This window comes from Crocuta crocuta, unplaced genomic scaffold (assembly GCF_008692635.1).
Source record: "Crocuta crocuta isolate KB4526 unplaced genomic scaffold, BGI_CrCroc_1.0 scaffold119, whole genome shotgun sequence".
NCBI lineage: Eukaryota > Metazoa > Chordata > Mammalia > Carnivora > Hyaenidae > Crocuta > Crocuta crocuta.
Window position 1 is genome coordinate 9,342,905 of NW_027551562.1, and position 15,604 is coordinate 9,358,508.

The window sequence follows — 15,604 nt, forward strand, 5'->3', positions numbered from 1 at the left end:
GTGAGCAGTCCCCTCACGTGCTGGATACCCTGTGGCCCGTGTGGCACCGTGTGATGTCCACACCTGCCAGGCCACGGAGCTCCCTGCCCCCTGCCCCCAGCTGTGAACTCCGGCTGGCAGGGGCTGGGGGCAGGGCCAGTCCCCGGGAGGTTCTTCTGGCGCCTGCTGGGTGCGTCCTGTCTGGGAGGGTGGGGGGGTCCCAGGATGGCTGGTGTGGCCCAGCTGCCCTGTGCCCGCTGCTAACGACAGCTGGGGTGGAGCCCGGCAGCCTCAGCCGAGCTCTAGGGATGCACACGGGTGTCCGCAGGGCTGGTGGCCGACGGCCCTCGAGGGCGGCTCGGGGGCGGGCCGCTCGGTTTGGCCGCCGGCACCACGTCTGCCGGGCACCATGAAAGCCTCTGGTGTGAGGGGCCCATGCGAGGCTGAGGGGCAGCGGGCAGCTCCCTCTTCCGTGAGCTCCTGGTGGGTGGAACAGGTGCCCGGCCCAGCGGGACCCGAAGCCTGCTCCCTGTGCCCTGCTTCCAGGTCAGAGCTGGGATGCCCCGTGGGGACCAGCTTGCAGCTGGCACCGGCTCGGAAGGCGCCTTGCCTCCCCGGCAGTGTCTCCGTAGAGGAGGCCGGGCGCCCCGGAGAGGGCGAGCCCTGGCTCCGGGCGGCACAGGGAGTCCCGGCAGCCGGTCCCCCTGACCTGGCCGGCCTCTCCAGGAACGCCTCCCTGGTCACCTGAGCCTCCGGCCCTGCCCTCCTGCCCTCGGCGATGCCCGTCGTGCTGGCTTAATCTGCTCGGAAGCTCTCCTCCTGCTGGATCCCGTCCCGGCGGTTGGCGCTCGGCGGGCACTACGGGGAGGAGCCGATTACTCCGGGAGCTGCCTGAAGGCAGAGAGGCGCTGCCAAGGAGTAGTAAGCTCCCTGTCGCTGGAGGTGTGCAAGTTGGACATTAGGTGGCGTGGGTGACCTTTGAGTTTCCTCTGGACCTCAAGGGGCTGGGATCCCGTGATCGGTTCTGGATATTTCTCAGATCTGGACCTCCGCCCAGAACACTGGGTCATTTGCTCCTTCTGTAAACAAGTGGGGAGCCCTCTTGGTGCCAGACCCCGTGCGGGAGGCAGGGTGCGACTGGGCCGCTCTGCCCCGAAGGGCGTGTGGCTGCAGGGAGAGGGGACAGGCCACGATGGGCGGGGCGGGGGAGAGGGTAGCAGTGCTTGGTCAGGGAGGGCGCCGGCCCCTCAGTGCTGCTGGGTGCAGGGGCGGGNGTGGGCCCGGCCTCTCAGCACCCCCCTCCCGCCCCCAGCAGCGGGGGGACTTGGGCTCGCTCTGGGAGCCTTCCAGGAACGGCTCCTGCTCTGGTAAAAATAGACTTCTCCGAAGGGCTTGCTGTTGTGCCAGCTGCGCCCCCCCCCCCAGCCTGGCCAGAGCGGGGGCCCCAGTCGAGGGGAACTGTGCTGCCCGGGCCCAGGTTTGCCGCCACAAGGCACAGGGACTCTGGGTCTCGGGTGCAGACCAGAGAGCTTGGTGGGAACTTGTATGGATAAGGAAACAGACGAGGGTGTTGCAAGCAGCCTGCGCCGGGGGTCCTTTTCCCCTGAGGCCCGGAGTCGTGGCCGTGTGCAGGGCCTTGCGGCTCAGCAGAACTCCGCCCCGACCGTGGTCCTTCTGCTGGCTGTGTGACTTGGGCAAGTCACTCAACCTCTCTGGCCTGCTGTGTTTTCTGAATACCCTGTGGCCCACGAATCTTGCTCCTGGGATGCAGCGTCAGGCACAGCATGGGAGGGGCAGACCCCTCAGGAAGTGGTCGGGCTGGGATGCTGGGCGGGGAGGGGGGGGGTGTCACTGAGTGCCTAGAGACGGCCTTCTGGAAGGGGCTGCTGGAAGTGAGGTGCCCAAGCGCGTTGGTGCTGGACGGAGGCACCAGGAGAGGAACCCTTGGCCTGGGGTCCTTGAGCTGAAGGGTGGGCCCCCTGGCTTGGCAGGGGTGTACCTGTGGGGGGCTCCTGTGGGGGCTTTGCAGCCAGGACACGGTAAGGGGTGTGAGGAGGCCAGGGTCACAGGCGTGTCCAATGCGACTATCCCAGTGCGGGGACAGCCTGGCGGGGGGCCGGGCTCTGGGCTAGGCCCCTGCCTGCACACCCCCCTCTGCCCGGCCCAGGCTCTGACTGCTGACTGCAGGGGTCGGGCTGCCCAGCCAGGTTCCCAGGGAGGTGAGGCCTCCAGGGACCCGGTGTGCTGGGGCTGCGTCTGTCAGGCTGCAGTCCCTTCTGGGGGCCTCTGGGCCGGCCGGGGCAGGTACGGCCTTGCTGTGAGGTCAGCCTCCACTCTTGAGGCCCCCGGTCCGGGGAGTACTTGCCTTCCTTACGTGGTGCTCCCAGGAGGCGAAGCCAGGACCCGGCTGGTGAGGCCCTGACACCCGGAGCATCACAGAGGGCCTCTCCGGGCGGGGAGGCCTGCACTGAGCGTTGGAGGGTGAGTGGGACGTGGAGACCGCTGGCAGTGTGGCCCTGTGTGGGCTCCTGGCCCAGTGCCTCAGTTTCCTCCCCTGCACACGCCGAGGGGGCGGGCTGGACGGCAGCAGCCTCCCCCAGCAGTGGTGGGGACTCAGGGGGGAACAGCACACAGTAAGGTGCTCGGGATGCGGAGGAAGTGGAAGAGCTCTGGGGGGTGGTGAGGCCGGGGCAGGGGTCGGAGGGCCCTCACCTTGTGGGCGTCAGCCTTCCCCCCCCCCACCCCGGGCACGGGCACCCTGTTGTCTGCCGCGTGGAGCGCTCCCCCTGCGGGCCTTTCCTGGTGCCCAGGTCCCCCTCCCTCTGCTGTGGGAGCCTGGGGAGCCCCAGAGGGTGCCGCAGAGGGCCGGCGGGGGTGCCAGGGGGCTTCGGCGCCCAAGCACAGCCCGCAGAAGGCAGGCGCCTCCGCGGCAGGGGCCCCGCCTCGCAATGGTCAGCCGCCCTCCCCTCTGCTCGCATTTCCCCTTCCTCCTGCCGCTTCCTCTCCCCCGCGCGGCCCTCCGCAGCCCCTTTGTTCGCCGGGGCACGCCGGGCAGCCCGCGGTTATATTTAGGCGGCAGGTGTGGGAGCCACAACGAGTCGAGTGGCCCTCCCGGGCACCAGCCGTCGCGCCCACGTGATGCTCGGGGGCTATAAATAGCTCGGGGCCGCGGGGCGCCCAGGACCCCGGGGTGNGGCCCGCACCTCTGGAACCAGCCCCCCCCACCCCCGCGCCTCGGGGCTCACGCAGCACCGGCCGTGGTGGCCCCCATCCAAGACCTGACTCGCGGTGCCAAGTCCAGGCCCTGCCCACCGAGCGCCCACGCCGCCGCTCTGCGACTCCTGGGACCTCACTGAGCTCCAGTCCCGCCCCCCCTCGCTTCCCGCAGGGGCCTGGGTCCAGAGGGGCTGGCCCTCTCTGAAGCGGATTCAAACTCGGCAGGCTGTGACCAGGAATGAGGGCTGTAGCCTCCCTGAATCGGGGTCCCCTCGCATACGCTGGGGTTCAGTGTGGGCACAGAGCGCCTGGTCAGGGCCCAGGGAACTCCCGCCTTCTCTCCCTGGTCCCCTTACTCCTCTGCAAACAGGGACGACCTTATGGTCCCCTGAGTGGCTTCCAATGGATGACTGCTTGGCACACAGCAGAGGGTTGGGTGCCCGCAGGTGGGGGGAGGGTTGCTGGGTCCCGGGAGCTCGGTCGTGGGGCCTCTGGCAGGAAGGCCCGTGGGGAGACACCCAGCTACCAGCAGGGCTCTTGCCTCACGGTGGGGGGCGTGGGGGGGGTGCTGGAGAACTTGGGCACAGGGGCCTCCTTGAGGGGGTGTGGCTGGGGAAGGGCCCCTGGGGGGGGTTGAGCTTTGTGGGAGCACCCGGGGCAGCAGGGGTGAGGCCTCACTGCCTGCTCCCCGCTGGGAGTGGGGGACCCAGACTCTGCAAGGACCCCACCCTGGCCTGGGAGAGATCTTGGTGTGACCCTTGACCCCACTCTAGCCTATACGCTGCTCCCTGTCCCCAGCCAGTCTAGCCCCTCAGCTCTGCCAGTTGGGGACACCTTCAGGCTCAGGTGGATGGGAGTGTGGCCCTTCCCTGCCCAGGAACCTTCAGCCCTGAGGACCTGTTCGGGCATCCTGGGCAGCAGGCCCAGGCCACGTTGTACCCGGCGTCTGTGGGCAGTGAGGTGGCAGCTCAGCCCCTCTTGTCACCCTGCGGTTCTTTGGGCCTTTTTTCTTCCTTCCTTCTGGTAAACACACACACACACACACACACACACACACACACTCGGGAACATCCTGCTGCCCCAGGAGGGACAGGTGTTTGTGTGCTGTTCAGGGTGCCCGCGGCCGCCTCCTTCCTCACCTGCGCTCTGAGCAGAAGGGAGGCTTGTGCTGGGACGGTTCAGGTTTGGGGCTGAGGCTTCCTTCTCTCGGCTTTTCTCCCCCTCCCGGGACTCTCCCCATCCGGCCCTCCCAGGACCCTGGCACAGGACTGAGGTGTGGCCCCTGTGCTGGTCCTTTCATGTCCGGGGGCCCAGGCCTTGGGTCCTTGCTGCACCTAGGCCGAGGCTCCGCGGGCTCAGCCTGCCTGGTGGACGGCTGGAGAAGGGGGTGCTGGGGCGGGGCCGCAGGTAAGAGCTGCAGGGTTGGGGGGTGGAGGGCCTGGCCGAGTGAGCAGACAGGGGTGTGACTCGTGGGGCTGGGTCACAGCTGGAGGGACTTCAGGGGCATCTTGTATAACCCGTCATTGTGCAGCTGGGGAAACTGAGGTCATTGATGTGCCCAAGGTGTCCAAGCCCGTGTGTGGGGGTGGGAGTGGGGGTGGGGGAGGGTGCTCCTGCTGGGACCCCAGCCCAGGAACTTTGGGTCGCAGAGAGGAAGAGATGGGTGTGTGGCGGTGCTCCATGCTGGACTCTGCGGCCCAGCGTGTCCCTCCCTGCGGCCCTCACAGTGTGACTCACTCCTGGCCACCTGCGCAGTCACACCTTGACAGGCGCCCGGTGGCCCTTTGGCCGCTGTGGTCTGCCTCTGCTTCTCCAGAGCTCCCCGCGGGCAGAGCCCGTTTGTTTACTCCGGCGCCCGGCTGGCCCTGGGGTGAGCGGTGGAGACAGCGGAGGGGTGGAGGTTCCCACGGGGCACTCGTGAGACAAGCGTAAGGTGGTTTGCAGCCATGAGCGGGGCCGCAGCCCTGGCACCCCGCTGTCCCTGGGCACTTGGGCACCCGCGCCTGAGCCCCTTTCCCTGAGGACTGGCCTTCCCAGAATGATCTGGGCTCAGGAATTCCACAGAGGCCCAGAATTCCGCAGAGCAGTGTGGCTGGGGTGGGGGTGGGGTGTCTGCTGGGCAGGGGCTGCAGAGGGGGGACCANCCCAGGGATCCCTCCCTCCGTCCCTTTTCAGGCCACGCCCGTGGCTGTCCGCGCTCCGGGTTAGACCTGGTGGGAGTTGTCCTTTCTTGAGCTCCCAGGTGGGGGAAACTGAGGCCTGGGGAGGGTCACTTGCTCGGCATGGCCCTGTGGCGGGGCCCCGGGGAGCACTGTCTCCCTCTCCCGGAAGGGCGTTAGACATGTACCTTTCCCAGTGACCCCCTGTTTCTGTTCCTTTCCTCTGCTGTCCTGCAGACGTTAGCCTGCTGCTGAGCTGCCTGGGACTTATGGACAAGGCCTCGGGCGGCAGCTCCGAATACTGCCGGGCCCAGCATCACCGCCACGTCAGCTGCTGAGGAGGCCGGCGCGCCTCTGGCCCTCACCATTGCCCTCGCTCGCCGATGGCCCCTGCTGTCCGGCCCAGGGCCGGCTGTGCCGCCTGAGCCCCCGGGCCCCTTCCAGGACTCGCAGTACCCCGATGGGGTAACGTGACAGAGGCCCTGTGTGTCAGAGCCGCCCCCCCGCAGCGGCCGCTGCCCACCACCTCCGCCCCTGTCGGTCCAGTTCAAGTTCGGTTTTCCTTTGGTCCTTGAGGGTTTGGGGCCCGCCTTTGAGCGCAGGGGGCCGATTGCCTGTCCTCCGATGCAGAGGGGGCGTCCCCAGAGGCAGACAGCGCTGGACGGAGCCACGGCGGCCCGATCGCTCTGGGCTTTTCAAAGTTTTCTTTGCTGGGTTTTTGGTTGCCCTTATTTTTACTTTGCTTTGTAAAGAGCTGGGCTCTGCTCCTCACCTCCTCCACCTCCGAGGTATCTGCACAGCATCTGTGCGGCTGGGGCACGTTTCCAAAGAGTTTTCCGTGTCTGGGACAAGCACAGGGACCGCGGTCTCCTCGGGCTGTGGGGGGCAGGTGGGGGCCTCTCCACCGCGGGGGGGCCCCAGCCCCGTGCGGCCCCGCCCCCCCGGGAGGAGCATGGCGCGGATGAACCGGCCCGCCCCCGTGGAGGTGAGCTACAAGAGCATGCGCTTTCTGATCACGCACAACCCCACCAACGCCACGCTCAGCACCTTCATCGAGGTGAGTGGGGCCCGCTGGGATGTCCGGCTCGCCTCCCAGGAGCTGGCGTGGGGTCGGGCAGGGAAGATTTAGAGTCGTCAAGCTACCTACTGCCTTTGGGAGCGAAGCTGTGGCCCTGGTTATAGGACCCCGAGCGGGGAGCCCAGAGGCTCTTGGGGAGCGGCTGTGAGGGCGGTCTGGGGTCAGCAGCTCCCTGGGGGCTGCAGGACAGGCCGGCGGACAGGCTGGCGTAGGGCGGGGGCAGTGGTGTGTGCTGTGTGAGGAGAGGCAGGCTCAGGACCAGGAGAAGCGGCCCCACCTCCCGGGGACATGGCCTGTGCCTGGAGCAGCTGCTGTGGCCTCTGGGCAGAGGCTGCACAGGAAAGGGGAGGGTCCCACGGTGCGAAGTGGCTGCTGAGACAGCTGCAGGCAGGCACGTAGGCCCACGGGGGTGCGAAGTTCAGTTCCATGAGCAGCCCAGGCTGCAGGAGGCCCGCTGGCTCTCAGAGAGGCCTTGGTTGTAACAGGCTGGGCCTCAGGCTTCAGGGCGAAGATCTGTGGGAGAGGGGGCTGGGTAAGAGGCTGAGCTGGTCACAGGAAGGAGTGGCCACCGTTGGGGTGACCAGATGTGTTGGCTGAGCCTGCAGCCCTCCACGGGGCCTCCGGGAGGAGCCTGGCCTCTGCAGAGCACCTTGCTGTTTGCAGAGCCTGCCACCACACGCAGCTGTTTGTAGAGCTTGCTGCCGTGCCCGCGCGCGGCGGTTTGCAGAGCCTGCAGCCGAGCATAGGTCTCAGCCCCTCCTCCCTTCCCTGCAACGTGAGAGCCGCCCCCATGGTGCCTGTCCTAATGAAACAGGGACCTGGGCCTGTGAGGACCTCGAACAGTGCATGGGGGGAGGCAGCGGGCGCCCTGCCATCAGGGGCCGGGGCCTGGGCCTGGACGCTGCGCCAGGGGCCCTGCGGAGGAGGGCGGCCCCTCTTCACAGCTGACACCCTTGAGGTAATAGCAGGAACTGGGGAAAGACTCAGCACAGGACTCAGCCCGTGCCTGGGGTCAGGGTCTGTGTGTGAACAGGGTCAGGGGGCCAGAGTGTGACCAGGGTCGGGTCCAGAGTGTGACCAGGGTCAGGGCTCAGTGTGTGGGCAGGGTCAGGGCTTAGCATGTGACCAGGGTCGGGTCCAGAGTGTGACCAGGGTCAGGGCTCAGTGTGTGACTGGGGCAAGGTCAGTCTGTGACGAGGTCAGGGCTCAACCCTGGGCTGGGTGGCAACACCCGCTGCGGCTCACACAGAGGAATCCGGAGGTGACCCCGTGGCCTCGGGGCCCCGCCTGCCTTCCTGTGCCGCCCGTTCTCAGAATAGCCGTCCTGCCCTCACCGTGTCCAACGTCCCTCCCGCATGATGAGCGAGGTCTAGCCGATGATGCCTCACCGCTCCCAGAATAGCCCTGGAGCAGGTGTGGTGGGAGTAGCCCCGCACGTGGCCGTGTGGACTGGACCCCCCGCGAGGGGGATAAATATAAACAGCCTGGCTGTGAACGGCCTTGACCTTTCCTCTGGTGGCCCTGGGGCTTCCCCACTGGCGCACAGGGTCTGCCCCCTCCCAGCCACTGAGCGGGTGCTGGCCCCGTGCGTTGTGAGGTCCCTGCGTGTGAAGTCTGGCTGTGCCTTCAACTGGACCCATCCATGAGGGCAACTCAGAGTGGGGACCATGCAGGGCCACGTGCAGGCCACTGTGTCCTGTCCCTGCTTGGGGGCCCAGGAGCTTTCTCTGGAAAATGCTGGTACAAGGTGGGGGGGGTCTCCTGAGCTCCCAGGATGAGGGCAGGAACGTGCCGGGAGACCAGGCTCATGGCTGGCCAGCTCACAATGAGGGTTGGTGGGGGCACCCTGCCTTCACTGGGTGGGCCCAGGGACCCTCGTCCCGAAGCGTCAGGAAAGGCTCTTCCACCCCCAGCACATCATGGGCCCTGAAGGGCCACCCCTGGTGGTTACTCTTGGCGTCAGCCTTTCTGTTTTGTTGGGGGAGGGGGACCCTGCCCTGCCCTGGGGACCCCGGACAGGGCGTACCGCACCCCCGAGCCCTCAGCCGCAGCCCGGCCTGCTTTTGCCCTCCCTCCCTGCCAGGACCTGAAGAAGTACGGGGCCACCACCGTGGTGCGGGTGTGCGAAGTGACCTACGACAAGGCCCCTCTGGAGAAGGACGGCATCACCGTGGTGGTGAGGGCCTCGGGGTGGTGGGGGGGCGGGGGCGGGCCGCACCGAGAGGTTGGAGACCCCTTGCTGTGCGGTGGGCCCGCGGGGCCTCACTACGTGCCACCTGCCCCCCCCCGGGCGTGCTGGCACCTGGGCCACGTGGTGCGGGACACATATCCAGAGAGGCCGTGGTTGGCCCTGGCCAGTGGGGCCCTCCAGGCAGGAGCACGTGCCCTGTGCACGCCCACAGCTGTAGTCATGTCGCTGGACCCTCCCCGGGGCCAGGCTGCCAGGCACCACCCCCTGTCACTGCACAGCAGCCCCCGCATGGGGCTCTGTATGGGGAAACTGAGGCTCGGGTCAGTCGCCGTCTGAGGCCAGCCAGAAGGTGCCAGAGCTGGGGCCACTTGGGGAGGGGCACCTTCATGACAGCACCCCACCCCTGCCAGGTGGCTGGGGTGCGACCTCCACAGCCCCGCGGGCGGGAACGAGATCTCCCTGTGCAGGGGTCTGAGCCAGGCGGGCTAACCGAGGCCCCAGGGGCTCCATGCCGCCTCTTCCACGGCTGGGCCGCCTGGGGGCTCATCTCAGGCTCGTCGGTGTGCCAGTGGGCCACCGTGTGGTGGGGCGGGTGCACCTGGGCAGTCCCTGGGGGAGCCGTCCTCGGAGGCTGTGCAGAGGGAGCCTTGGGGCTGTTTCCTTGGCCCCTGGCCCTGGGGACACCAGTCCAGACACAGGAAGGGGCGGCCGCGCTGCCACGTGGCTGTGGGTCGGGTTTATGGTGCGTCCCCTGGTGCAGGGCTGCCCGAGGCATGGGGTGGCAGGGCGGGGACAGCCCTGAGTCGGGGGGCTCGGCCTGCTCAGCATCGGAGGACCCCTTAGCTACCAGCTTTGCATCAGGGAGCCGCCTTCCTGTCCACCTCCGGAGAGCCCCCGCGGATTCATCCCCTCTGCCCTGCATGAGTCTTCTCCACTGGCACCTAAGTACCTGTCTTCACGGCAGTGCCCTGGGCTGGCCCTTACTCGGCAGGCTCGCCCACCTCTCCCAGGGCACTTTGGGGGTGGGTCGTCCGTGTAATTTTTAAAGCCAAATGAATCCCTGAACGTCTGGACAGGGCCCAGCTGAGCTGTTCTGGAATCCAGCTCTCAGGACAGTGGGCCTCACCCCTACCCCTTCCTCACTCCTTCCCGGTAGCTGGGCCAGGCCCGCTTTGTGCCGCTGGGCTGGGGGCTGGGGGCGTGTACTCTGCGCCCCTTGGGCCTGCCCACCCAGAGTTCCTCAGGCTGGCGAGGGGCAGGCTGTGGCCCTAGAATCACTGCACAGGCTGGCAGGGAGGGGACGTAGGGCTCACCGTGCCTGTGAAAGGGAAGGATGGGGTGCCCAGGGAAGGCTTCCTGGGGAAGGGGACATCTTCCTGGAGCAGAGAGGCTGAGGAGCCCCTCAGTGCGGACCGCCTGCCAGGCCACCTCTCTGCCCTCCGGGGCCTGCTGTTCCTCACCCTCGCGGGTCCCGCTGTGCTTCCCAGAGTGACGACCTTGTCACTCTGGCCCCTGGCCCGCCTGCCTCGTGAGCTGCTGCTCTCTGCAGGACTGGCCCTTTGATGACGGAGCGCCCCCGCCTGGCAAAGTGGTGGAGGACTGGCTGAGCCTGCTGAAGGCCAAGTTCTGCGATGACCCTGGCAGCTGTGTGGCCGTTCACTGCGTGGCCGGCCTGGGACGGTGAGCCGGTGGGGGCGGGGTGGGGCTCACTGGAACGTGGGGGTCCGGAGGTCTACCTTGACCTTGGACGTGGGTGCTGGGCCCATGTCACACATGACCACAGGGTGGGAGTCCCTCCCCAAGTCTGACCCCCTCCCCGCTGCTGGGTTGTCCCTGTACTCGAGCCGGAAGGAGCTGTGACCCCCCATCCAGACCCAAAAACCCATCCCCCAACAGCCACGTGTGAGCTGACCGTCGTGGCCTGGGCAGTGGTCCCCCAGATTCAGGGCGAGGACCAGCAAGCAGGGTTGATGGTGCTTATCAGGCCCTCATCCCAGGTCTGGCCCACGCCCTGTGCCCTCCTGCACGTTTACACCTGGGGAGCCTGAGGCTCAGAGAAGGTGCCTGGCCCACCTGGGGCTGCACAGCAGGTTCGGGGGCTGAGCTGCCTCCCGTGCCCACCACTGGGGAGCCTGGGCGGTGGGTGTGAGGGGAAGGCGGGGGGGGGGGGGGNCGTCCTTGTGGCCCTGGCTCTCATCGAGAGTGGGATGAAGTACGAAGACGCCATCCAGTTCATCCGCCAGTGAGTGGCCTCTGGGGGTGGGGGTGCAGGCCAGCCTGTGTGCCTTTGGGGGTCTGAGTTTAGGAGGTCCTTATCCTGGATGCCCCACCCTGGCCAGCAGGCATCCCTGACCCCTGGCCACAGGGTGACCTCAGAGATGCCCCCAGCCCCACACAGCCTCATTCTGTGGTTCCAACACATTTGTGAGGGCCCCCCAGCCAGGCCGCCTGCCCCCATGGGGACTGGTCCCTGTGTGCGGCCCCTGGAGCTGGGGGTGCGGGGTGAGGAGGGGCCCCCGTCCTTGTGGTGCGCCCGGTCTGTGGCACCAGGCAGGTCCAAAGCCCAGCGACTCAGCACAGCTTAGACTCGTCCTTCACGCATGTGGCCCTTGGATGTGCTTATGTGGGGGTTCTGCTCGGGACCCTGGGTCCCCAGCGGGGCAGCCCTTCTCCAGCAATGCCCGTCTTGGGGCCAGAGGGACTCCGGAAGCTTTGCCTGCCGTCTCCTCCACTCCCATTCTGTTGGCCAGAGCAAGTCCCTGGGTGGGTGGGGACGGATACTTCCTGAAGTGCTTGATAGCAGCCTTGCGTGGGGGGCCCCCACGCCCTGCCACCTGTCACCTGAGGCCCTCCCTCCCTCCCTGGCTGCAGAGCTGCCTGGGCACCACCCTGTGGCCCCATAGAAGCCCGTGGCCTGGGGGTGGGGCGGTACTGGCTAAACAGGGACACCTTGGGAGGGTACGTACCATGGGGGCACGGGGTTTGGGAGATGGCCTGGAGGAGGCAACCGCCAGGTGAGGTGAAGACTGGTAGCAGTGACAGCAGGTATGGGAAGGGTGACGTCAGCACTGGAAACAGCCCTGGGAAGGGCCCGGAGGTGAGGCGAGCTCTGCCTGGAGCTCCCCGGGGCTGGGGAGGTGCTGAGCGTGCCCCCTGACCCCAGCCCTGTGCTGTCCCCCCGGGACCCCGGGGCCAGGCAGGTGCTGAGCGCACCCCCTGACCCCAGCCCTGTGCTGTCCCCCCGGGACCCTGGGGCCGGGCAGGTGCTGAGCGTGCCCCCTGACCCCAGCCCTGTGCTGTCCCCCCCGGGACCCCGGGGCCGGGCAGGTGCTGAGCGTGCCCCCTGACCCCAGCCCTGTGCTGTCCCCCCCGGGACCCTGGGGCCGGGCAGGTGCTGAGCGCGCCCCCTGACCCCAGCCCTGTGCTGTCCCCCCAGGAAGCGGCGTGGAGCCATCAACAGCAAGCAGCTCACCTACCTGGAGAAATACCGGCCTAAGCAGAGACTGCGGTTCAAAGAGCCACACGCACACAAGACCAAGTGCTGCGTCATGTAGCCCAGGGCCTCTGAGCAGGGGCTCCGGGCCGCCTGCCGTCTCACCTCCTCTCTCCCGGCGCCTCGGCACCCCGTGTTCCCTGGGCCGGCTCACCCTGCGTGCCCTCTGCTGTCTCTTCCTCCCCGTGTCCCCATCTGCCCGCGTCCGCCACTTTGCGGACCTGCCCTTCCCTTTGTCCCCATGCCCTGTGTCTCTGCGTGTCTGCGCCTGGGCCCCGCAGCCCCGTCTCTCTCTGTGTCTCTGCCTCTCCCCGAGTCTGACGTCTCTCTCTTCCTGTCTCTGTGCCTGCAGCTCTATCTCTCCGAGGCTTAGCTGGGGCGCCCCCGGCCCCAGCCCTCCCACACTGTCCCCTGGGCAGCTTTCTTCTCAGGCTCGTTTGTTAGGGGGCAGGTGTATTTTTTAGCCACTGGGCCTGACCCTCCCCCATCCTGACCTGTTCTTGGCACTTTCAGTTATTGGGTCTGGGGACTGTCAGATGTCCTGGACACCTGAAGGCAATAAAATAGGACTCTGTGGCTGTGTGCGCGTGGAGAGTGGGGTGTGGGCCGGGCAGAGTGGACCGGGGGTGGGGCCTTGGGAGACCTGGTGGAGCCCAGGGAGGCTGCTCCCCACCTGATCCTGAGCCTTCCTGCGGGGGGCGCTGGGGCTCCCCCTGGTGTCCGCACTGGGTCCCTGCGCTCCCTGGATTAGGGGCAGGGGACATCCCTGGACCAGAGTGGGCACCTCTGTGACTTGGCCTGTGTGCAGCCCTGCCCAGTTGGGGGCGGCTGGGGCATGAGAAGGCAAGGCCGGGTCACCGGTGCCGCCCCTCTGCAGGACGGGGGGGGGGCTCAAGCGGTAATTCCTCAGGGCCTCGTGCCCAGTGGGGCGGCCGCTCCTGCCGCCACCAGGTGCTCTCATGCCAGCATCAGAGGCCCGGAGAAGGGTGCAGGCAGTGGTGGCCACTTGGCTTAGGTGCAGGGATGCACCATGCCATCAGCGCAGGGTGGGGAGAGGAGGCCACGGGACCCGGGTGAGTGAGTCTGTGTGTGCAAGAGGGGGAGGCGGGGCCGGCGGCTGCCTGGCTGAGCAAAGGGGCGTGGCCAGCGGAGGGGCCCGGGCTGGCCTGGCTGGCTGGTGGGGAGCAGCTGGGGGGTGGTCTGTGCCAGAGCCCCTCCCCACAGGCGCCCGGGAGCCCCCTGTGGACACCTTCCAGAGGCCTTCTCCCAGTTGCCGGCACCCAGTGCCCGTCTCAGGGGTCACAGCCCCGGGCCTGGCGTCTGCCTGTCCTGAGACTCCCTCCATCCCACTCTGGGACGGGCCCCTGGGGAAGGGCCTACCTAGCTGTCTGGGTGTCACCCCTCGTCTTTTTCCCAGGGAGGAGGTGCACCCAGGAAGGGCAACAGCAGGGCCTTGGCACATATTTGTGTCCTTGGACGCAGGTGCCCCCCCACCTGGGCCCATTCCACTAGTACGTGAACAGCAGGCTCCGGGTGGGGGGGTTTGGGGCTGCTCCTTCCTCAGGAACTGGCAGGTGGCCAGCAGGGACACAGGCCCCGTCCCTCAGCGCCCCCACCAGCCTGGCCGTGAACTGTTACCGCTGGTGCCGCTAATAGGGCTCTGCAGAGCCCAGCCACCCTGCCAGGTAGGAGTTGGGACACTCCCCGGCCCCAGACCCAAGGCTTGTCTGTCACATCGCTGTCGGCTCCAGGAACCCACTGGGTCCAGACCCGCCAGCTCCAAGCTTGCTTTCGCTGAAGCTGACTTCCCAGAGGAGGGTGCGCAGGAGGCTTTCCTGCCCGCTGCCCGGCAGGGCCAGAGGGGGAAGCTGATGTGTTAGCCCAGGGAAGCCCCCCCACCTTAGGGGAGATTGTACCTGTGCCCGGAGACCACAGCCCCCAGGCTGGACCAAGGGTACCCTGTGAACCCGCTCCTCGGTCCCTAAGGAGCACATCCCTGACGCCCAGCCAGGGAGTTGGAGCACCCAGGGAGATCCGTGCCCAGGATGGCAGTTGGGAAAGGGCAGAGCCACCTCAAAGTCACTCCTCAGGGGCTTTATTCAGAGATGGACAGACGGGTAGGCTGGGGCCGCAGACCCCAGCCCTCTCTGGGCTCCTGGGTGGAGAAGGGGCCCCCAGCTCTACCAAATGAAACACATCCGAGAAGGCTAGTAAATGCGTGCTCCAGGAAGGTCGCTGTAGTTTTCCAACCCACCATCCAAGTTTTGGGGCCTCCTCTGTGCCAGCCCTGTGCAGCCACAGGGCATCCCTGCCCCCAAGGGGCTTACAGTCTCCGGGGGCAGGGGCGGGGTGAGACAGCCCGGGAGTTTGGTGCAAGAAAGGGGCGGGGTAGGCTCGGGGTGGGCTGAGGAGGGGCTGAGGAGGGAGCTCCTCCTGGCAGCGTCATGCAGGCTGGATCTCGAAGGATGGGGCAGTGGGGGGGCCCCGAGGGGAGAGAGTGGGGAAGGTGTTCTGGGGGGGAGAAGCTTCCTGAGCAAAAGCGTGGGAGGTGGTCAGTGTGCGCACTTGAGAGACAAGGCGAGTGGGGAGACGGCTGGTCGAGTGGGGATCCTGAGAGACAGCCTGGGACTCAGGCTCTAAGAGGAGCTTCGGCAGACCTGGGAAAGGCCCATCTGCCCATTTCACATGTGGGAAGACCAAGGCTAAGAAGGGAGGACCTGGCTAAAGGTCAGGCGTGTCTCCAGGTGGCTGCATGTGAGGTGGGGGTCCTTGCCAGGATGGACTGCCTTTGGACTCAGTCCTGCGAGGGATCCAGGGAGGAAGGTCTTTCTACCCATTTCACAGATGGAATAGCCGAGGTGCAGAGAGCCGGGACCCTTGCCTTAGGCCACACAGCTCATCCAGGACCATCTGGGAAGGTCTGGCTCTGGCCCAGCCCTGATTGGACTCACGAGGATGGGGTTCATGGTGGAGGGACACCTTGAGTCACCTGGACTGAGGGGGACCAGCCAAGGGACCATTTCCCCACTAAAAGCTCCTTGGTGACTATAAAGCTCCAAACCAGAGACAAACTGAAGACTCAGGGGTGGGGGCGCCTTGGCAAATGGCCCCAATCCACCGTGGCTGCCCTTGGAGAGCCTTCTCGGTCCTCAGGACCCTGGTGGGCCATGGCTTGGGCTCTGGTCAGGTGGAGTCCAGAGTCCACCTGACTTCCACAAGCTGTCATTCGCAGGACCCTGCACGGACTTCACAGTTTGTCTCTGGGAGACCTGGTCTGCCCCCTCTTCTCTGGGCCTGTCCCTGTCCCCTAGTCTTGCCAGTGTCCCCTGGGCTTGCCTTGGTCCTCTGGGGCCACAAGATGGTGGGCAGGGAGCCAACAGGTGTGACGCTTCTTTGTTGAATCTAGATCTTTCTTTCAAATGGAAAAATCTTTTGCAACCAAGCTCTGTGTGGATGGGGCAGGGCTGACCACTTCAGTGGGCACGGGG

General features: G+C 66.9%; 2 protein-coding genes across 2 annotated transcripts in view; one reads left to right on the forward strand and one right to left on the reverse strand.

The window, feature by feature from the left end:
* PTP4A3 (protein tyrosine phosphatase 4A3) overlaps positions 1-12,694 on the forward strand; it is a 17,006-nt gene extending 4,312 nt beyond the window's left edge. Inside the window, exons 2-6 of the mRNA XM_077749955.1 lie at positions 5,592-6,411; positions 8,516-8,608; positions 10,173-10,302; positions 10,790-10,865; positions 12,060-12,694. Coding sequence (XP_077606081.1) covers positions 6,307-6,411; positions 8,516-8,608; positions 10,173-10,302; positions 10,790-10,865; positions 12,060-12,177 — 522 coding nt within the window. The 5' untranslated portion in view covers positions 5,592-6,306 and the 3' untranslated portion in view covers positions 12,178-12,694. The remainder of the gene's footprint in view (positions 1-5,591; positions 6,412-8,515; positions 8,609-10,172; positions 10,303-10,789; positions 10,866-12,059) is intronic.
* A 1,501-nt stretch (positions 12,695-14,195) lies between these two features.
* LOC144219900 (maestro heat-like repeat family member 5) overlaps positions 14,196-15,604 on the reverse strand; it is a gene marked incomplete at its 5' end in the record, with an annotated part of 67,602 nt that continues 66,193 nt past the window's right edge. The window contains one exon of the mRNA XM_077750017.1: positions 14,196-15,587. Coding sequence (XP_077606143.1) covers positions 15,266-15,587 — 322 coding nt within the window. The remainder of the gene's footprint in view (positions 15,588-15,604) is intronic.